This window comes from Pimephales promelas, chromosome 15, assembly GCF_988280905.1.
Source record: "Pimephales promelas chromosome 15, fPimPro1.hap1.1, whole genome shotgun sequence".
Taxonomy (NCBI): Eukaryota; Metazoa; Chordata; class Actinopteri; order Cypriniformes; family Leuciscidae; genus Pimephales; species Pimephales promelas.
The window spans coordinates 15,970,879-15,993,834 of NC_142783.1; the positions used below are offsets into that span (position 1 = coordinate 15,970,879).

The 22,956-nt window shown below is 39.4% G+C and overlaps 1 protein-coding gene across 4 annotated transcripts in view; it reads right to left on the reverse strand.

The window, feature by feature from the left end:
* Nucleotides 1–22,956, reverse strand: part of fam184aa (family with sequence similarity 184 member Aa) — a 43,003-nt gene that overhangs the window by 13,629 nt on the left and 6,418 nt on the right. For all 4 annotated transcript variants that reach the window (XM_089120230.1, XM_039672144.2, XM_089120229.1 and 1 more), the window contains 11 exons: nucleotides 15,799–15,934; nucleotides 15,404–15,585; nucleotides 14,313–14,498; nucleotides 13,573–13,695; nucleotides 11,324–11,485; nucleotides 10,765–10,886; nucleotides 10,188–10,338; nucleotides 6,547–6,759; nucleotides 3,544–3,697; nucleotides 3,060–3,187; nucleotides 1,250–1,434 (listed from right to left, as the gene is read on the reverse strand). In XM_089120230.1, the coding sequence (XP_088976356.1) occupies nucleotides 1,250–1,434; nucleotides 3,060–3,187; nucleotides 3,544–3,697; nucleotides 6,547–6,759; nucleotides 10,188–10,338; nucleotides 10,765–10,886; nucleotides 11,324–11,485; nucleotides 13,573–13,695; nucleotides 14,313–14,498; nucleotides 15,404–15,585; nucleotides 15,799–15,934 (1,742 nt within the window). The remainder of the gene's footprint in view (nucleotides 1–1,249; nucleotides 1,435–3,059; nucleotides 3,188–3,543; nucleotides 3,698–6,546; nucleotides 6,760–10,187; nucleotides 10,339–10,764; nucleotides 10,887–11,323; nucleotides 11,486–13,572; nucleotides 13,696–14,312; nucleotides 14,499–15,403; nucleotides 15,586–15,798; nucleotides 15,935–22,956) is intronic.

Consider the following 22,956-nt stretch of genomic DNA (forward strand, 5'->3'; position numbering starts at 1 on the left):
AATAACAAAGTAAAATGCACACAAATGTGTCCCTGCTTAATATACAACCACTGATAAACATAACGTTTTTGTAAAGTTGCAACTGCATTTTGAATTCCGCAAAAAGTCATGTCACGCATATTTGTTTACATTATTAACCATGGTTGTCACTAATTATAATATAATATGTATTATATGTAGCTGTTATGTTGTAATGCTAAATATTTGAAACAACCTAATAAATTCATTCAACATCTGACCTTTGGGGATTTAAAATAAGTTGGAGGTTAAGAAGAAAGTCTAATTCTTAAGTTTTGTCTTAAAATGTAACGTCCTCGAATTCCAACCCACTTTGTATTGGTACAATGTTTCCACTTTTCCTGGAATGAGAAATTAACAGTTACTTTGACAACTCCAGGGCTTTTCGTGAAACAGCAGTCTTTTTAAGTTGTTCCCCTCAATTTGGCTTAAAGCTGTTTTTCAGATTTTCCATAGCAGCGTTCTCTCCATATTTATGATTCTTTAAAGCCTTTAGCCGCTCCCTACAACATGCTGGATCCTTCACTGGAAACCAAAAATCACTCCCGCTAAATCTTTACTCTCTGAATTCTTGCACCCAGGAACTATACAAGTTGACACCACTATGAAATGTTTGCCTAGAAGTATTTCCTATTAAAGCAAGGCGGTATTTGACTGACTCTGGTCAAGCATATCCATAACAGACTGGTGGGAGTGGCCTTGGATGGCAACATGCCTAGTGCATTATGGGTGTTGAAGTTTTCCTACCTATATGGCAAAAGGGAATTCAACAGCCCTTTTCCCTCTGTTTTCTCTAATCAGGTAGCATCGGTTTAAAAATATATATTTAAAAAAACTATACATGAAGAGTTCAGATGCAAAAGCCTCTAAGTGCCATTTGAAATTTTCTTCTTTAATGATGATTTTTTATCAAACTTGTATATTTAAGTTCAGTGATTTCACTTAAATGGCAATGAAGATTACCTATTAATTGTTATTTAAGTTAAATTACTGAACTTAAATATACAATTTTGATAAAAATCATCATTAAAGAAGAAAATTTCAAATGGCATTTAGAGGCTTTTGCATCTGAACTCTTCACATGCAGCCAAGTTTGATTGATAACCCATTTTTTCAGGTTGTCTGAATAAGTATGGCCACTTCATGCCAACGAACAGTCCTGTAATTCTAGAAGTTTAAAGAGGCTCATAAAACACAAATATATTCTCAGAAGATGTTAAAAAGTTGGTACCTGATATGCATATTGGCCTCACTGCGCACCCGCAGAACTTCTTTCCCTTTGAGCTCCAGCTCCTTGGTCAGGGTGCTGATGGTCTCATTGAGCGAGTGGATTTCATGGTCCAGATCAGCGATCCGGTTCCTTCTGCAGCTCACCTCTTGCTTTAGGTCAGATAAACGCTCTAGAAGGTCATGTTCCTGGAGAGACAATCCACAAGAGCAGATAGACTTTAACAGACGGTTGACTGTGCGTCTTAAGAAGGGAGCAAATGCAGTTTTCACAAATCCATTGCATTTGAATGATTCTCTAAAAAAAGCATTAGAAGATTTTGTACCAGACCCAGGGGCTTTCAAAATATGCATATAGGTCACATACAAAGAGATTCAATTGTGCTAAAGTATTAGCTGAAGTGAAACGAAAATGAGAGAGTGAGACTATGAGTGAGAGTATTAGAGAGACAGACAGGGAGAGAGATTATAAATCAAATATGAAAATGGGAAAGGGGTGCAAGTCACGGTAAGAGCTCTCCCATAATTCAGAACTCAGTACCTCATACTTTATTCATTGTGGTTATTCTTCAAATTTCTGTAAAGTGCAGCTTAGCTTAGAGACATTTTATAATGGCTTGACATCCATTTCAAGCCTCTCTATAGTTAGAAACCATAAGTGTCTTGAAACCAAGGGCACCAAATATGGCATCTGGTTTTATCAAGACAAGAAGCAAATTCCTGGCCCTCACATCTGTTGAAATTTTGGTATTCTACTTGTTTTTTATTAGTGGTTACTATTACTTTTAATTATTTTTCAAAAATAATTCACCTTCATGTTGTTTCAAACCCATATAATATTCCTTTCTGTGGAAGATAAAAGAATAAATTTTGAAAAAGATTGAGCTCCAAACAACATTAGAGCCAGTGACTTTCACTGTATTGTATTGTATCCAAAATATGTTCCAAAGGAGAAAATCAAACAGATTTGTGACCAAAGTAAATGATGTAAGAGGTCTGAACAAACCACTAACTCTAAATTATATTCTTTTAGTATTATTTCAGTACTATTATATTATAATATAATATATAATATACTATAATATTAATAAATATTTTGAATTAGCTTTTATTTTTATTTTTTTCAGTTTTAATTTTAAACTAATATATTTAGTACAACTTTTTAGATTTCATCATATAATTTTAGTACTATTATAATATTAATGAATATTTTGAATTAGCTTTTATTTTAATTTTTCAGTTTTAATTTTAAACTAATATTTTTTTTAAACGAAAAAAAAAATTGTAAACTAAAACTTTTTCGATTTCATCATCTAATTTTAAGTTTTAATATGTAATATTTATATTTTACTTTATTCACGCTTTATTTCAATTAACAAAAACAATTTCCAAGTTTTAGTAAAAAACAAAAAACAAAAAAAAACTATACGAATAAACCAACAGACTCTTCAAATTTTTACAAGAATTCTACGAAACCCTACGAAACATAAATGATCTCTAAAATATTCTACATCTATGGGAAAAAAAACCACATACCTGTACATGCATGTATATTCCCATTTGTATATACTGTAGATTTAAATTTTAAAAACACTGCGACTGGAATTTGGAGAAGATGCATATACTGTATGGTGGTCTGTGTAGTTTTGCTCCGGTTCATAAAAATATCAGAGGTTCTCATGTGGTTCTCAATAAATCAAAACATCTTTCTCATTTTGTAATGAATCAAGAGTCTACATCCATTAAGCCAAAAAATGGCAATTCTGCCTGTTTGGTTTGACGTATCAAGGTTTGTAACTTTCAAAAATGCTCACATGTTCTTTGCAGCGCTCAATAGTGTCGTCCAGCTCTCGTTTGGTGGCATTGTTCTCCTTCAAGTGGACTTGTCTTAGGTGTTCGATGGCAGTGGCATGGAGATGATTGAGCTCTGACCGCAGGGAAGCTATATCACACACACACAAAACAGTACAAAACAAATCCTTCTTACAGTTATTTTCTTGCATTTAGAGCCTACTAAGAGGCTAATGTGGTATAATGGCTCTGGGGTGGAGAACAAAAGGTTGTACTGTAGGTTCAAGCCCCTATTATAATCATACCCTTGAGCAAACAGATTTCCCCTGTAATAAGTGCACCGTGAGTCGCCTTAGGATACAAAAGGCTGTGAAAATGACTATTTACTTTCACGATAGCAGTGCATATGAATATACTGTACTACTAGACTTTAATGACCCCATAAAAGGCACAAATCCTTTAGGCTGGTGTGTGTGGTGATGTAGTTAATTTGAGTGCATGACTCACCCAGCATGGCTTTGCCTTCATCCTCCAGCTCAAAGCGCAGCGTCTGCAGCTCCTGGTCCGACTGCTGCCGAAGGATTTCCAGGGTCTGTCTGTGGGCTTCTCTCAAAGCCTGTAACTCTTCTCTCTGTTCCTGCTTGAGGCGATCCTCGAGATCCTACAGAAACACAGAGGAGATGAAGAATTAAAAAGACTGAATCACACATGCAATGCATAAAACAAAAGAACATGTTTTGCATATGGATGCTGCATGATGCGACGGGAACAAACGGTGTCAATGAGGAAACTAGATTTGCATTTAATGAAGGAAATAGTTTTTGAAAAGGTTTTTGAAATGGCTCTTTTTTTTGTGTGTGTGTATGAAAATATATGTACAGTAGGCATACCATTCAAAAATTTGGAGTCAGTAAGTGTTTTTTAAAAATGTTTTTGAAAGAAGTCTCTTATGCTCAGAAGGCCGGCATTTATTTGATATAAAATACAATAAAAACAGTGAAAATCTGTAATATTATTAAAACATGCTGATTTGATGCTCAAGAAACATTTTTTTATTAATATTAATGTTTAAAACAGTTTTGCTGCTTAATATATTTTTAGAAACAATATTACTAGAAACTTCATATTTTTGATGAACAGAAAGTGTAACAGGATTTATGTGTAAAATCATAATTGTCTTTAATATCACATTTGATCAATTTAATACATTCCTTGCTGAACGAAAATAACCATTTCTTCCAAAAAAAATCTTACTGACTAACTTTTGAACTGTCATGTACATTTAAGTAGGAAAGAAAATACCAATTAAAAATGTGCAAATTAATGTCAAAATGAACATCAATCAGTTTATAATGTTACGATGACATCATCACTGTTACATCTCAAAGGCTGAACATTCTTATCATTGTAAAATTCTGAGAAGAATCATGATTATTTTATTCTTTTAAGAGCTCTTTCATTCTTTTTACAGTTTAGTTTTAACTGTAAAACCTAAAAAAATGTGATATCTAATATATTGTAAAAGAAATTGTAACAATTGCTTTTGTTAATTATTTAATAGTATTTAAAATGTTATAATTATAATATTATTCTTATTTAAACGGTCCACCCAAAAAGTCACTCAAGGATCGACATAAAAGAACGGAGATGAAAGCAACTATTAATGTTACTTGGTAATCCGAAATGTGGCCAAATCAGCTTAAGTTTCTTTCTTGGCCGCAGCGCAAGATGAAGAAAAGCCTCTGCATCACGTGTCTGCTTCAAATGTCTGGGCTTGCCATCTTAAAATATTCTGTGTAACGCACAATTTTTAAACGAAACAACGGCTGCAGTTTCCTGGATGAGAAACAAGTTCTCATATTCATGTTTTAGGAGTAGACGGACGGTAGACAAGGAAGCACAAAAAGATGGGTAATTTACCATCTGGATGTCATGCACAGTGGAGATTCTCAGTGTGGGTTACAATGCAGGGGTGACAAATCCAGAGAGTAAGGGAAACAGACATGTACTATGAAGGGGAAGAGGACACAATGAAGGTGACAATCAATACAGGATGACAGGCAGGAGGCATCATGCCTAGATGAAACAGGTAGTATGCACTACTGTGCAAAAGTTCGGAATCAGTAAGATTTTTACAAAGAAAGAAATACGTTTAATTCTTTTTCAATTTCAAATAAAGGCTTTTCATCAAAGAACCCTGTTTTTTTATTTATCAGAGATTCCACAAAAATAACTGTTTTCAACAGTGATAATTATAAGAAATGTTTCAATATAATAACATGATTTATGAAGGAACATGTGACACTGAAAACTGGAGGAATGAAGCTGAAAATTCAGCTTTGCCATCCCAGGATTACCTTTAAAAATATATTAAAATACAAAACAGTTATTTTAAATTGTAATAAAATTTCACAATAATCATTTTTAATGTATTTTTTTATCAAATAAATGCAGCCTTGGTGAGCATATACTTCTCAAAAACAATTAAAACTCTTACTGACGCCAAACTTTTTAACGGTAGTGTATAATCAATGAGCTGTGTGCATGTCTGTGAACAGATATTCATTATATGAATGATATAATATGCTTTTGTTATCTGAAGGGCCACAAAAAGCTTTTATGCATAGATTATTTAACTTATTAACTATAAAATTCAACATAATTTTATGAATATAAAGTTATATATAATGTTAAAAATTATTCTCACAAAACTTTCCTTTCTGATAGCTGATTTTAATCGCATACGTTAACATTGACAGCCCTAATACTATTGAAAAAAACAGAGTATTTCCAAAAAGACCACAGAGCCAAAGGTGTATTTGGGAAACAAACTATTACAGAAACTTTACATCTCAAGTTAAGATCTGACAAGATAATTTAGGATTTTTCACAAATGTGTATTACAGAAGCTAATCTTAAATTGATTTAGGATTTTTATCCTATCTTAAAAAAATCTCATCTTATCTGTAGTTATGAAGTCCTAAACCCCTCCATCGAGTTCGGTTATCAACTCTGAGGTATGTTACCGATGCACAAACAGCTGCAGTGAAGTAAATATTAAAAAACAAAATAAGTGGTGCTTTTTTTGTTCTGATAAGATTGGTAGAAAAATCAAAGCCTATCAGTATATTTCTTTTTTTTTGTCGTCAAACTGCAGCACATCTTTTGTGTTTTCTCAAAGTCTTTCCATCATCAAAAATCACTGTTTACCTTGTATCATCAATAAAATGTGACGTCATTCTCAGAAAGGGCTATTATTAAGTGATTTTTACAGTTGGCTATAAATGATTTTGAAGTTAGGACACCAGTGGGGACAGACAGTTTTTAGGATTTTCTGTCGAGCTAGGATGCTTCTGTAATACCCATTTTCCTATCTGTAGTTAGGATTATGCACTTACAAAAAGTCATTTCGTAATATATATTTTGTCCAAAATTAGGTTCTAACTGAAATTGCTCTGATTAGGATCTTTGATCTTTGATTAGCTGTGTTTGTATGTAATATGCAGGTACCCTAAGCTCGATCTGTTGTGCGTCCTCCATGTCCTGCAAGGCGCAGCAGTGGGCGTCCTGCAGACGGCACTCTCTGTGCTCATGCTCCAGTGCCAGTTCCTGCAACTCCTGCGCCAGGTGCTCGCGCTCTTGGCTGGACTGCGCCTGTAACTGCTGCAGCGCGCTTTTCGACTGCGACATCTGCAGCTCCAGGCTCTGCTTCAGCAGAGAGATCTGACACAACAGAAACACAGAGAACAGCTTCAAACCACTAAGATCCCTCAGACATGCAAATTCTAGAGTGTGGATGACATAGATTTGGATGAAGGTGAAGTAGACAACAGTCAGGGGAAAAAAAGCTGATATTTTGAATATATTTTTATTATTATTAAATCAATCAGTATGGGATTCAAGAGTCAATAAACTGAGACAATGCTAAGAGAAATCTAAAAAACAATCCTTTCAGAAATTGCCCTGTTATACAGATAAAATATGACGTAAACCGCATGTGATTTTGACTGCTGGTGTGACCTTTTTATTGAGTTTTATTTGTTTTATGCTAGCAAAATATATTAATTCAGATCTGCGGTGTAGTATTACCCCAGGGATACCCTAAATGAGAAAAGTAATATAATCTAAACGGATTATCTACCCAAATAATACGACTGATGCATAGAAATGAGATAAGGCCTAATAAATAAAGAGAAATAATAAAGGGATGTCTTACTAAACACCAAGAAAGAGAATAAACAGGAGATGGCGAGCACATCTCCGCATGCAGAAAACAGCAGGCCAAAAATAGACATGGAGGTAATAAAATGAGAGCAAAGCAAGAGTCTTTTACTTCACAGTGCCTGTACTACACTGCACATGAATTCACACACTGTCGAGGGACTTATAGGTCACAGGATTATTTGAGGTTGAAAAACCACATGCACTGAAGTTGATTTCAAATCCAAACTGTGACCTTACTGGTACAGATGAACTATGAAGGAAATAGTCTCTCAAAGAATTCGTTGCTTTGGGATGCACCCTTAATGGAAATTTTGGCTAATAATTATTATCTATGGCCAATTACCAACATAATTGTTTGTACCAACAAAACATTGTACATACCTTCAAGTAGCTTGAATGTAACTCTACACCCTTGCTTCATTTAGTATACACAGAATTATATGAATATGCTAATTAGCCCCACCTCCACTCACTCACACCAGCTAAGAGACTCACTCAGCCAACTTACTTAAAAATGACAACGCTCTTTACAACAACGCACATATAATGGCAATTCATATGATTAGCCTTTTCTTAACCACATTAGCAAACTGCTAATAATATGTTGATAATGTTACACATATTAAAAACACCACATAGACATAAAAACAACATTAAAAACTTGATTTTCACCACAAGGGGACTTATGAAATATATATATTACAAAAAGCTGCTTTAGAAGTCAAGTCAATATACAGTTTTTTATTTCATATTATTGAACATAAACTTATCACTGTCATAGCATAGTCATAGCAGTATGTTTTGCAATAGAGCTGTAAGAGTCATAATGATTAATGGTGTTTTTTTTTATATAATTAATGAATTAACTGTTTTAAACGATTAATGATTATGTTAGTCTGATGCCAACAACAAAACAATTAAAAAATGCATACATTGGTCACTGATAGTATAGAGATCCCTTTTGTTACATGATATGAGGGGCACTGACCAGAGGAAGCACCAAAGACAGACAACACACATCTAGAGATGCTGACAGATGTCTGACGCAGCAACTTTTGAAGGCTCTTGACATAAGTGTGAGTCTTGAGAGCGATAGAGAGACAGAGTACAGGAGGCGGTCTGTCATATTACATGTAAAAACCTCATGTGAAATGAGGCTGCACACAAGAGACTGTGTTTATATTTGGAATATCTAGAAATTTCAGTCACGCAAGTTTGCGTGATATTGCACAAGACCAAAAGAGACTTGACAGCATCAGAATTTAAAAAAGGACCCTCACTTCAATCTAAACTAAATGACTGATGAAAGTTGTTGACAGTTACTCAAATAAGAACAACATCTATGGGAATTCTTATGTTCTCAAATGTCATACCACTCCAAATGAATATATTCAAGGAGACATTTATGATGGAAAACAGGAATTTCATTGATCTCTTCAAATAAATAAAAAATGGTCCGGTCAGACCAAGCTGCAAAATTTGCATAAATGATACATTCAGAAATGTTCATGGTATTGGTGTCAGAAACTAGCATGGATGCCAGCCCGAACCCCACCCCCAACATTTTTTGGTCGGGAAGTTCGGTCTGGACTCGATCCATAGCTGCCTAAGTCCCTTCCCTTCGCTTCCGGCTCATATTACCTTATTTCGGAAACAATATGTATGGTAGTCAATGGCGAGAGACAACTTATTTTTGTGCCCTGAATTACACGTATGATGTTTGTCAATTTAAAAGATAATTATGAAAGTCAAGAAAGTCGGAGTTTGTCATAGAACAGAAGAGTATCAGGTGCAGTATCAGGTGGCAGCCATATTGCACCAGAATGCCCACCACACATTGGTGGAGAGGAGACAATATATACTGACAAGCCAATCAGAATATATGGTGATGATTAGGAGGCCAGAATGATGCGTTTAAACCCCTACTCTTCTTTCAAAGGACATTATGGTTTTTTTAATGACCACAGAGAGTCAGGACCTCAGTTTAATGTCTCATCCAAAGGACGGTGCTCTTTGACAGTATAGTGTCCCCATCACTATAATGGGGTGTTAGGACCATGGACTGTAAAAAATATGGACAAAGCGTCTGTGATGTCACTCATAGACTCTCTGAAGAACGGGGTTGAAGCTGTTTATGGGGGGTATGGGCGGCGCCATACTGGAAAATACAAAATACAAAAGTTTCAGAAAGGATACAGAGGTGGTATGATGTGTTGTGTCAGATCATGGCCGATCGTCAAATTGTTTTAAATTATACGTATAATTATTAATTATAATTATTGACGATACGTCAAATTCACTCGGCGCAGCCCGTTATCAGCTGTCAATCAAAGTTAACCGCCCTTATTTGTCATACGTTTTATATCTAAATATGATCTAAACTAACGAGTTAGAAAAAAATCGCCCCCCCCCTCCCCCCTCACAGTTGTCAGGCACGTGGAACATATTGAAGATTACAATAAAAGTCCATGGGACCAAACTGTAAACATGAATTTATGCTGTGAAAACGGACATTATAACATGACGTCTATGGATATTTGCTCCCTTTTGGGACCGGCCTCTAGCGGATTTGAGATGTATTGCAGTTTATCGCACTTCCGGGTAGGCTTCATCTTTCAGATTAGAATGTTGCCGCTTGGTTAGGACCCACCCAGACCTCAGGGTGAGCACCCCCTGCTGGCCTCACTAACACCTCTTCCAGCAGAAACCTAGTTTTCCCAGGTCTCCCACCCAGGTGCTGACCAAAGCTGTGTTTCCCAAAAGCATCATAAGCCTAAGTTGGTCATAGAGACCATAAGCCATCAATTTAGGCTTACGATGCTTTTGAGAAATGCGGCCCAGGCTCAACCCTGCTTAGCTTCAATGTGTAACCAGTCTTGGGCTACAGGGTGATATGACAAAAAGTCACCTGAGTGACCTTCTGTTACCTGTTCCAGGAGGTCCTCCACCTTCCTCTGCCAGCTCTCCCTGGCTGCCATCATCTCCAGTTCTTTCTGCTGGGAAAGTTGTGTCAGGGCCACCTGTCTCTCTGCCTGATGTTCGGCTGTAAGCTCTTCCCGAAGACCCTTCAGCTCATCCCTGAAACCAATAAGAGAAAGAGAGGGTGAAACTGAAACAGATTCAAGGATGCATTACTTTAAAAGCATGGAAGTGAGATATTAAATGTTAATAAGATTATACAGTAAGAACCTCACAGATGTCTCAGTAACCTTCAGCTCACTGTATATTGTGTGCTGCTCTGCGATTCGATGTTGACCTCTTACTCTTGTAATTAGCATATTTTAATCCAAATGCATGCCTGTGTAAGAGGATTTGTCACAGGCTTTGATGCAGGACAGACTGCACCTCTTTTAGATTTGATTTGCCATGTGAACACTCTAAAAACCAAACACTGTGTACAGTCACGGTTTATTCAATTTAACGCACTGTGCACAGAAATGTCTCGCTCTGTTTTTAGCTCCATCATGTCTACAGTAATGCAGGAATGTATGTTTTGTGCAGAACCTTAGAGCATCGGTCCACTTGAGATCCAGCTCTTCTGTGATTTTGTCCATTTTCTGTTTCTCCTCTGTTTTGATAGTGATGACCCTGGCTTCATGTTGCTGTTTCTGGGATTCTATCTCCTCCTGTGAGTGGATAATGATTCATCATGGAAAAAAAGGCAAAGAGAGAAAGCAGTTTCCAGTAGAGCTGATTATACAAATGGCATCTTTAGAGTAGACATGCAGGCTCTTCCTGCACTTCGCAAGCTTTAGTGCAAAACAAAAGCGGCTGTTTTGGGGTGTCGTAAAAATTGAATGAGGCTTAATTTTTCTTTTGAGATCCCTGTCATGCTCTATTATCCGTCTCCTATTGCAGTGATTGCCACACCGAATTCCCGCTTCTCCCTCTAAACGGCGAGATGCGTCAGTGGTTTTCACGCTTCTAAAAGCGTGAAAGAAGTTGAAAATTTTATATCAACATCTCTAAACGCTTCTATTTTTCTATCTAACGAAAGCCTGACTCAAAAAGCTCGTAATTCATAATAGATTTAGTAAAAAAAAAAAAAAGTGGATCACTTTACTTGTAGATCTGTGAGCATATTGCTTGTCTCTCTCACTCTCGCCCTAGTGGCATCCAACTCAATGAGAAGCTTTTCCTGGCTGTCTTTAAGACAGGCGATGTGGCTCTCAGCAGAATCCAGATTTTCTTCACTGTCCTTCACAAGATCCTTTAAATGGGACACCTGAGAGAAGACACAAAGAGACATGTATAAAATCAAAATATATGGGGCACTATGCAGTACATTCTCTTACAAAAGGCAGTATTCTTTTTTGGTGGAAGTCTTTTTTGGTGGAAAAAACAAGCATTAGCAATGAATTCTGTGGTGTTTTGGCTTTTCTCTAAACTCTAAAGCCTCCCATCCTGTCTGCTGAAAAAAATAAATCTTTAAAAAAATAAATAAATCAGCAGTTATTAGGGCACGATAAGCCATGCCAACACGGCTGAGAGCATCGTCCCAGCTGCAACCATGAGCAATTAAAGACATTTAAAGATTGTTTTAGGCTAAGGGAATTTGGAACAAAACTGCACAACAACTCCTGCTTTCCTCCCAAGCATCTCCATCACAAGCAAATGCCAATAAATGTTCCTGTAGGTAGTGAGGGTCAAAGCCGTTTTTATGAAGGCATCCTAACAGTGATGGCCTTTGCTGTGGTCCCCTGCAGCTCAATCTGTTCAAAAAATATTGTGTCATTTCATTGGAAATAGCTGACCATTCATCAATGAGCACACACAATTTTCTTTTATTCATCACTATCATTGACTACCTTCTTTTTCATTTCAGCTGCAATGTGATCCAGTATGAGTTTTTAGGGTGCAAAACTCTGCCCATCTTGATACCATTTAAGACTTGCAACTGGACATCTATCGGCATGTCTTTAAAGGGTTGCCCGTGCTTGCCTATCTTATGAGCTGTTCTTAACACATTGCAAGTTGAAGCGTAGTCAGCCTTTCCCATATCTTCAATGTGTTTGTGCTTTGTATTTTGTGTTGCCTTCTATTTTATTAACTGCTTCTTGTGTTAAATTGAGTCTCTGTGCTCTTTTATTTTCTTTCGTAGTGAGTTTTGTTGTGCAGCCTTGTCCCTTCCAAAAGACGAGGTTAACCACCCACTCACTTTCTGACCTTGCTGCATGTCCACGCGAGCACAAACTTGACTACACACACACACACTTACAACCCAACTTTTGATTTTGCTCATCAGCCACTTATAATTTGTGGAGAAATACCGGACTTGTGCTTGGGACCAACATTCTAGTCACTCATGCTCGCTAACGCGGCTGCTGTCATCGGTAGAAGTGGTGTCACTCTCCTCCTCTTCGCCACATGTGAGTACCTCATGGACAAAACTTTAAATATATCCCACAAACTTTAAAAATAAAGCACTAAATAATCATTAAAAGTCTAAAGAGTTTATGACTAGCCTACATATGTGTGAAAGAGAAAGAGACAATGTGTCATTTAAAAAAAATGAAATAGAGAATGTTTAAATACTAAATATCAGCTTCCGAGGGAAACGGAGGCGGAGTTAGTGGTGCTTCGGAGGCTGAGTGCTGGAGATGATTCGGGAGAGGACCGTGCACCTTTACCGATCAGAGCGCGCACTGACACGGAGAAAAGCCTTGTTTATACTTGGCGCGTCTGCACGAGCGCGGCAAAAGTGACAATTTGGGTGCGCAAGACCGGCAAGACCTCATTTCGCTTGGTTGTGTGCACAGCTTTTTTGTAACAGCGCGCGCGGAGCCGCATCTGAGGATGAACGACTTCAAGCCGAATCTGTCCCATGCTTGTACATCTCACACAATCAGAGCGTATAAATACGGGATATTTTATGGGAAAATACTAAAACGGGAAGACAGTGGGAAAAGAGCTAAAATACGTGAGAAACCCAAAAAAAAAAAACGAGAGGATTGACAGCTATATAATATAATATAATATAATATAATAGGTAATTATAAGTAGTCATTTTAGACTGGTATTGGAAGCAGATGATCAATATCAATACATAAAAACATTGTAAAATATAAAAAACTATTCTTAAGCAGCTACTTGGGATAAAACACAAAATTAAATGTAATTAATTTAATTTAAATTGCATTATATTTCAATGAAAACACTTTTCTTTTTTTTAAGAACTATAAGAACACTGACTTAAAAATCAAAACAAGGCCCACCAGCTAGATATGCAGCTGAAAAATCTAGCTACCATGAGATGAGATGAAGCAGAAAAGTTCATCTAAACCAAAAATATAAACCATTGTCAATATAAACCTCTTGGTTGGCCATGTTGAGCTTGGTAGTGAGTTCCTCTCGTATGGTCTCCAGTTGCTGTTGCAGGTGGTTTCTCTGCTCTTCCAATGACAGACGCCGGATTTCAAACTGTTGTCTCATTTCCTGGGAGAGTAAAAATGACAAAGAAAACATTAGAAAAAGCCATAGCAGAACACTGAAATGAGAGGTGAATCCAGACAGCAGGACAATCGGTCGAAGACAGATGGAGTCTGTTTCAATTTAATTACACAGAAAAGAGCTTTGTTGAGCACGGACACACTTTCAAAAAATAAATTGCTGTGATTGTCATGAGATGACAAGAAGATTAGTCTCAATATTTGTCATGATTGAGAGCATGATTTTTATGGAGCATCACAAAAACAGTGGGAAAAATATCAGTCAATTGTCATCTTTGCAATGAGAAACGGCTGTTTGCATAATCAACACCACTCAATGAGGAGCAGAAAATGTTATTTGGCATAGCTCTCAGGGTTTCAGTAAATGGTTTGGGAACAGTAATAATCCACCAGTCTTGTTTAATGGGACTGAATATTCATATTTCTCATTTGTTTTGCATTAAGACGTTTTTATTAAACAGAACACAGAGGATAATAAAAAGCAAAAGAGAACACAAGAGAGGGAATATCTAAAATGAAACTGCTAATAAAGCAAAAAAAAAAAAAGCTCATAATATATCTGAATATAATCAAAGCACTACATCCATACGTATATGTTCTTACACTGAGCAGCTGGTTCTTCTCTCTCTCAGCGGCATTGCGAGCACTTTCCTGCTGGACTCTGTGTTTCTCCTTGAGTTCTTCTAAGGATTCTGCCTGGCTCTCTTTCAGACAGGCCGTTTCCTCCTCGTATTTGTCCCTGATTTGTGCCAGCTCCATCTCATAGCTCTGCTTTTCCTCACGAAGCATCTGCCAAAACAGCACAGCTTCATTTACACTTTGTCAAGTCCCGATATTTTGTGTTTAATACCTGATAATTGTTTCCAGTTGGCAGCGACTGACTTCAGAATGCTAGCAACAGTTTGTATCCATGATATATGGCTTGTATGCTTATATAGATCCAGTCCCAGGGATGTCACCAAACACTCAAGATTAGGGGAGACTAAATGTAAAAATCGAGTAATCTTGATCAAGAAATAATTGAATATTGGAGGGAATGTGTCATAATGCAACAATGTAGCCTATTTTAGGACATTAAAAGTTAAAATACATTAGCATACAAAAGTCTAAGGGCTGGTTACAATTTTTTTAAGAAGTTTCTTATAATCACCACAACAGCATTTAATTATTTGATAAAAAGTACGGTAAAATAATATTGTAAATTATTATTATGATTTAAAACAACTTTAATATCATTATAAACAATGTTAAAATGTAAGTCTTCTCTAAGTCAATTCAGATAAAAAGCACCTGATTTTTTAGCAGTCTTCAGTGTCATGATCTTTCAGAAATCATTCTAATATGCTGATTTGGTGCTTAAGAAGCATTTCTTATTATTATCAATGATGAAAACAGTTGTGCTGCTTAATATTTGTGTGGAAACTGTGATCCATTTTTTCAGGGTTCTTTGAAGAATAGAAAGTAGAAAAGATTTGAAGTTCATTCAATGTCACTTTTGATCATTTGAATGTCTCCCTGCAGCATAAAAGTATTCATTTCTTTCAAAATAAAATCTTACTGACCCCAAACTTTTGAACGGTAGTGTATGTAATTACTATGTAACATTTCTGCAAGTAATAGCTTCCGAATAGCTTTTCAGTCCTGTCTCCCTTCTGCCATTATAAAGAAAAAAGAAAAAATGAAGAATGACTTGCCTTCTCCAGATTGAGGATCTTCTGATGCTGTTGTTCTTCCAGTGTTTGAATCTGTTTCTGAAGCCTCTCTCTCTCCTCCTCCAGCTGTAGGATCTTCTCCTTCAGGCGGTTCTGCTCGGAGCCCAGGTCTCTGATAGTGGCCTCGTGGCTCATTTGGGTTGCTTGAAGAGATCCAATCTGACCTGTTAATAAAATACATAAGGTGTTTTGTTAGATTAATATACAAAAACTGAGCAGCAATCAAGTGAAAATTCAGAGCTAAATCAATCCCTGGCTGCCAAGCTATCACAAAACTGTAACCTCTCTCTAAAAAAAACAAAAAACCTTGCATTGCTGCTTGAGTGATTCAGTCATACACTGAAAAAAATGTAATTTGGTCTTGACATTATTCTCACTGGCTTTGTGAAGGATTTCATTGGCCTGCTGCTGAACTCGATCTCTGCTTCCATCAAGCTCATATTCTGTATCTTTCAGTTGCATCACCCAAATCTCTCCATCTTGTATGGCCTCTTCCAGCTGCTTGTGTAACTCCTGTCAAAGAAAAAAAAAACTCAAATTACTTTTTTGAGATTCATTATTATTTCTTATAAAGCACATCTCAATGTTGTTTCTTTTCATTTTAAAATAAGCACCCAATATATTTGAAACCAGCACTATGCAGTTTTTTTTTTTACCTTAACTGAATAGCTTCGGAGTTATTGCAGTGGTTATATGCAGTGTTGGGAGTAACGCATTACAAAAGTAATACATTACAGTAACATATTACTTTTTGCTGTAACGCAGTAGTGTAAGGCATTACTAATCAATTTTCAGTAATATTTTACTCGTTACATGTTCAGTGAGGCTTGTATTACAGTTGTATTACAGTGTAATGTCTGCTTTTACTTCTTAAAGGCAACAGACTATGTGAAAGTTTTAAAGCAGTCTTTTAGTGCCAGTTCAGAGCGGTCGCGTCTGTAACATTGTTTTTTCCTCATAAATGCGAACACGAAAACTAAAATAAAATGAATATTTTAAGTTCTATGGAGACTGGAGAGCCAACCCTTCCTCATCCGATTTGCGCAGTGTAATTAACAGAATTACAAAAAATGTATTTTGCCTCCTATTTTTTTGTCACGCATGAATGTGTGTCTTTTCCCTAATATTAAAAATAAAACATAGACTGATATTTGTCTAATGTCTGGAGTCCTTTAAGGAAGTAGCCTATATACGTTTCAATTTTCTGAGAATTTTTATTTCAAGTTTTGACTGCAAATGTCATGTCCATAATGCTGGACTTCCCCAATTTTAAATAATTTATCCTCAGCTAGTTTTGTGGTGTAGGTCTACGTATTTTATAATGTTAACTTCAAATAATACTAATAGTCTAATTTAAAGATAAGGCAGCATTGGATCTGGACGGTAAGGAGAATAACGCTGGAGTTGGAAGAGGTGTGTCGCGATTCTGTAGGTTCGTGAATGTGGCGAATCGCGATTTCGGTTTCATATTGCATATCGTTACAGCCCAAAAGTTAAGTTCTACTTAGTTATTTTGGTGAAAGTAACTCAAAAGTAATACATGAGTAATGTAACGCATTACAATTCTGGGACAGTAATATTGTAAGGTAATGAATTACTTTTAAATATCAGTAACAAGTAATACCTAATGTATTACAGTTTGGAAGTAACTTGCACAACACTGGTTATATGACTATTTCGGGTTGAATGTTGAGCAACTTTGAGCTGGCGGGCCGCAGCATCAAGAAGTGTCGCGTGATATCAGGTCTCGCGATGTTACGAATTGCTTAACAGCAAGAAAGATCTGCTAAAATGAGCATCAAACAGAAATAACCCGGCCCGTATGTGGTGTTCGAGGCGCATACAATACAGACTGCCGACAGTTCAACAGGGCGCAGCTCTTAAAGGGGCCACACCTTATTTCCACTCATTACAGCTTCCATCTTACTGAACAGGTATCGGTATACAGGGCGAGGGGATTAGGCCGTGAGTGCAGAGACATCTCTGTGTGAGTGCTATTTACGACAGTACAAGACACTAGGGGTCACAGTTTGACAAAAACGGAAATCCTGCATAGTGCTGCTTTAAAGAGTATTGCCACTTTTGGTAATGCTTTATGTAATTTGGTCACGAACAATGCACAGAGTACTGTACATAAACGCATGCATCATGGGAGAATTCTGTAATTTTTTTGAACCATGTGGGGTACCGAGGGCACCCCAAATACTGGGATGTGTAGGCTCACTGACTTTAGGTGGTGGAGGTGGAAAAGACGGTTACCACAACTCAATTGGTTCCAGAAAACAGAATAAAGTTTATTTAGATTTTAACTCAGAAGTCAAGAAAACAAACAAAAAAATAAAAAAAATCAAAACAGCATAATGCCTCTGGCGTTCACCAATATTACAGCCAACACTTTGTACATAGCCTCACAACAAGCTAGTACTCCTCTCTCTCCCAAAAGCAAAATGAGGCTCTCTTAAATAGGCCAAAGCATTAAGCCAAATTGGACCATACCAACAATCAGGGTATAACATTAAGCTTAAGGCCACAAATAAGCTCTAATCTGAATAGTAAATAAACATTACATGTAAATAAAATAATAATCATCATATCACCATCATTTTATACCTCATTGATACCATCTACTCACACCACCGACATACATACAAAACATTATTACAAACAAACACCCCTGTGAACAATGCTCTGCACCCTCTGTCCCATGACCCGGATAAATACTGCCCCTACAGCGGCGCGCGCATCCGCATAGGAATCAGTTGAACCGGACCGGGATGCAGGAAATGCGTGAGTCACAATATGTATGAATTTACTAGGATTTTAGACAGAAACATTGAGTAAATGGGACATGAACTAGTGGGTACCGCACTATATGTCATGTAGATGGTAAAATAGGAAATTATAAGCAGTGACAAATTAGGTTTGAGTTTTATGAATGAAATTGCGGACTACCCACGTTACAAACACACCAACTCGAATGAGTTAACGGCGCCTAGCCTCGCGCCAGCCTTCTCTTTACACACACCCCTCCCGACCGTGTTCACTAGCGATCCTTACACCTTCACAAAATAATATAATTAGCCCGGCATCATTTTTATCTAGGAGCATGTGTGTGTGTGCAAATGTGTATGCAAATGTCCAGAGTCTCTCCCGCTCTCGCGTATAATCCTTCAGTCAATGCGGGAGCGCGCAACAGTGAGAAGTGAGGTTCACTTTCTCACATTTCCCTCCCCCTTTGGAGTCTCGAAAACAGGGTGGCGAGACAGAAAGTCTGCAACAGTATTCTGCTTGCCTGCTCTGTACTGCACTGTGAACCGGTAGGGCTGCAGGGCTAAAAACCAGCGGGTTACTCTAGCATTGGAGTCCTTCATGCGCCCTAGCCACTGCAAGGCGCGGTGGTCAGTCTCTAGGGTGAAGTCTCGACCCAGCAAGTAATATTTCAAAGTGTCAAGTGCCCACTTCACGGCCAGACACTCAAGTTCTATGGCCGCATATCTGGTCTCCCTCGGGAACAGTTTCCGGCTTATATAAGCCACAGGTTTTTTGTCGACACCCTCTCCTTGGAGCAGCACCGCCCCAAGACCAACACCAGATGCGTCCGTCTGGACAGTGAAGTGCTTTTCAAAGTCTGGGCTTTGGAGAACTGGATTTTTGCAAAGAGTCTCTTTTAAATCCACAAAGGCTTTGTCTTGCTCCTCCCCCCATTGGAGCTGGGTGGAGCTTGACTTCCGAGTCAAGTCCGACAAGGGAGCTGCTCGTCGAGCAAAGTCCGGCACAAATCGGCGATACCAGCCCACCAGCCCCAGAAATGACCTGACCTCCTTCTTTGTCTGGGGCCTTGGACAGTCTCGTACTGCCTCGACTTTGTCCTTTTGAGGCCGGATCACACCACGACCCAGAACATGGCCAAGGTATTTGACCTCATCTTGGGCTATGGCACACTTTCTTGGGTGGATGGTCAGGCCCGCTCGCTGAATGCGCTGCAATATCTCACCTAGATGACGCTGATGCTCTCCCCAAGTGGCGCTGTACACCACTATGTCATCCAGATATGCAGCAGCAAAAGAGTCTGTGCCTGCCAACACAATGTCCATAAGTCTTTGAAAAGTGGCTGGCGCCCCCTGCAGGCCAAATGGCATTACCACAAACTGGAACAGACCCTGCGGGGTCCGGAATGCCGTGTACGGCCGGTCTGTCCTGGCCAACGGCACCTGCCAGTATCCCTTGCATAAATCCAGAGTAGTGATGAAGGACGCTTTGCCGAGGCGCTCGATCAAGTCCTCGAGCCTAGGCATGGGGTAAGCGTCAAAGTGGGACTGAGCATTTATCCGCCGAAAGTCAATACAAAAGCGCATAGTGCCATCCTTTTTGGGCACTAGAACCACCGGATTACTCCACTCACTGGAAGAACGCTCAATCACCCCCAATGCCAGCATCTCCTCCACCTCGGCTTTGAGAGACGGCAGAAGACGCTCCGGCACCCGGTACATCCTTTGGCGTATTGGAGTCGTATCTTTGAGTGGAATGGAGTGTTCCACCACAGAAGTAAATCCCGGCTTTTCCTGAAATAGATCAGGAGGGATGATTGCTTCTAGCTCCCTCTGCTGGTGGGAGGTCAAGTGTGATACCTCCAGGGTAGCTGCGGCCTGACTGGTGGGAAAGAATTGTTCGGGGCTCTCCTCTTCCTCCATCACCGCCTGTACCCGAAGTTGTAATCCTGGCTGTCCGGCCCTCTCGTGCCATTCTTTCAGGAGGTTGACATGAAAGGTCTGCCTCCGCTGTCTTCTGGTTTTCCGGCACCTTGTTTTGGCTGGAGGGGTATTCTCCCCCTCCAAAAAGGGCAACTCTAACAGGCTATTTGGTTCAGTTGACTCATCTATCTCCCTTTTCTCAGGGTCCTGTGTTTGGCTCTGGGATCGAGTAATGACCATATTCACTGGTCTGCTGGACTGCACTAACTCTGGTAGCACAATAATGTCCTGGCCTATTACAACAGGATGGCTCAGCCTCTCCACTACACCAACCATCATCTGGTATGTCTGTCCTCTAATATATAGGTGTACTTCGGCTGTCGGATACTCATGTGCATCCCCATTGACACACAGAACCTTCAGCTTCCTACCCTGCACAAAGTCCCTATTCTCCACTAAGTGGGGCTGCACAAGTGTTTGGGTACTTCCTGTGTCTAGTAGGGCAGTAGCATCTTTACCATTCACTTGAACCGGCATCGTCTGTAGCCTTCCCCTCACGCCCTCTTCTGGACGAGGAATACAGCTGTGGCTGGAGTGCTTTGGTTTCCTATTCGGACATTCAGGCTTTATATGTCCTTCCTGACCACAAAAATAGCATACCACCGGAGCTCCGGTTCTTGGATCTAGGCTATCTCTGGGTTTAGTTGGAACAAAATAGTTACGGGCAGGCATTCGACTGGGCTCACTAACTTTTGCACCACTCCCCGGACCAAAGCCCTCAGACCTCCCACGGGCTACCGATCTTGTCTGTGACTCCAGACGGAAGTGTTTGTGGGTCTGTCGGGCCGCCATGAAGTTCTCTACCAGTTCAGCCGCCTTCTGACCATTTTGGGGATTGTGCTCCTTCACCCAGACTCGAATGTCTGGTGTCAGAGTGAGGAGGTACTGTTCCATTATAAGTATCTCAGCGATCTCTTCGACCGACTTATTTGCCGGCCTAATCCACTTTTGAAATAAATCCTTGAGGCGGGTGTACAGCTCACGAGGGGTCTCTCCCGGTCTGACATCCGGTTCACGGAACCTCCTCCGGTACACCTCCTCGTTGATTTCATACTTGTACAGTATTGCCTCCTTCACCCTGTCGTACTCCATCGATTGATCCATACCCATGGCCACATAGGCGCTACGGGCCTTCCCAGTGAGGTATGGCACCAGAACCACTGCCCAGTCCTCTCTAGGCCAGCGGTAAGCTGTGGCCAGCCTCTCAAACGTAGTGAGGTACTGTTCAATGTCGTCCCCTTCCTCGTACCTTGGAATGGCTGATCTGGCCCAGGCCGCTGGAGCCGGTGCTGGTGCTGCCGGCTGCGCTGGCACTCCTGGTTGAGGCCCCGGTGGAGCTGTAGGTGGGGACCTCCTTTCTGTCTCCACGTCATCCCTCAACTGGTTCAGCTGCATCTGCACACTCCTCCAGCGCTGCTCCTGCTTGTATGCTTCCCTCTCATGTGTCTGCAGAGTCTTCTCAAGGAGCTGACGTAGGGTGGCTAGATCAGTACCCTCTGTCTGCTGGTCTCCGCCCAATGCTTGGGCCCCAGCCTCGCCATCTGGGCATTCATCGGTATCTTCAACCTCCTTCGGGTCACCTTTGGCTTTCCGCCTGCATGCCATTCTCTCCCTGGACTGGCACCGTTTTCCTCCTCTATTAGCCAGTGTCGGTCAGCGTACCATCCCACCGCTGCCACCAAATGTGGGGTACCGAGGGCACCCCAAATACTGGGATGTGTAGGCTCACTGACTTTAGGTGGTGGAGGTGGAAAAGACGGTTACCACAACTCAATTGGTTCCAGAAAACAGAATAAAGTTTATTTAGATTTTAACTCAGAAGTCAAGAAAACAAACAAAAAAATAAAAAAAATCAAAACAGCATAATGCCTCTGGCGTTCACCAATATTACAGCCAACACTTTGTACATAGCCTCACAACAAGCTAGTACTCCTCTCTCTCCCAAAAGCAAAATGAGGCTCTCTTAAATAGGCCAAAGCATTAAGCCAAATTGGACCATACCAACAATCAGGGTATAACATTAAGCTTAAGGCCACAAATAAGCTCTAATCTGAATAGTAAATAAACATTACATGTAAATAAAATAATAATCATCATATCACCATCATTTTATACCTCATTGATACCATCTACTCACACCACCGACATACATACAAAACATTATTACAAACAAACACCCCTGTGAACAATGCTCTGCACCCTCTGTCCCATGACCCGGATAAATACTGCCCCTACAGCGGCGCGCGCATCCGCATAGGAATCAGTTGAACCGGACCGGGATGCAGGAAATGCGTGAGTCACAATATGTATGAATTTACTAGGATTTTAGACAGAAACATTGAGTAAATGGGACCTGAACTAGTGGGTACCGCACTATATGTCATGTAGATGGTAAAATAGGAAATTATAAGCAGTGACAAATTAGGTTTGAGTTTTATGAATGAAATTGCGGACTACCCACGTTACAAACACACCAACTCGAATGAGTTAACGGCGCCTAGCCTCGCGCCAGCCTTCTCTTTACACACACCCCTCCCGACCGTGTTCACTAGCGATCCTTACACCTTCACAAAATAATATAATTAGCCCGGCATCATTTTTATCTAGGAGCATGTGTGTGTGTGCAAATGTGTATGCAAATGTCCAGAGTCTCTCCCGCTCTCGCGTATAATCCTTCAGTCAATGCGGGAGCGCGCAACAGTGAGAAGTGAGGTTCACTTTCTCACAAACCATGACGAATATTTTCACAACTATTTAATTTTCACCACATCTCAAATTATGTAT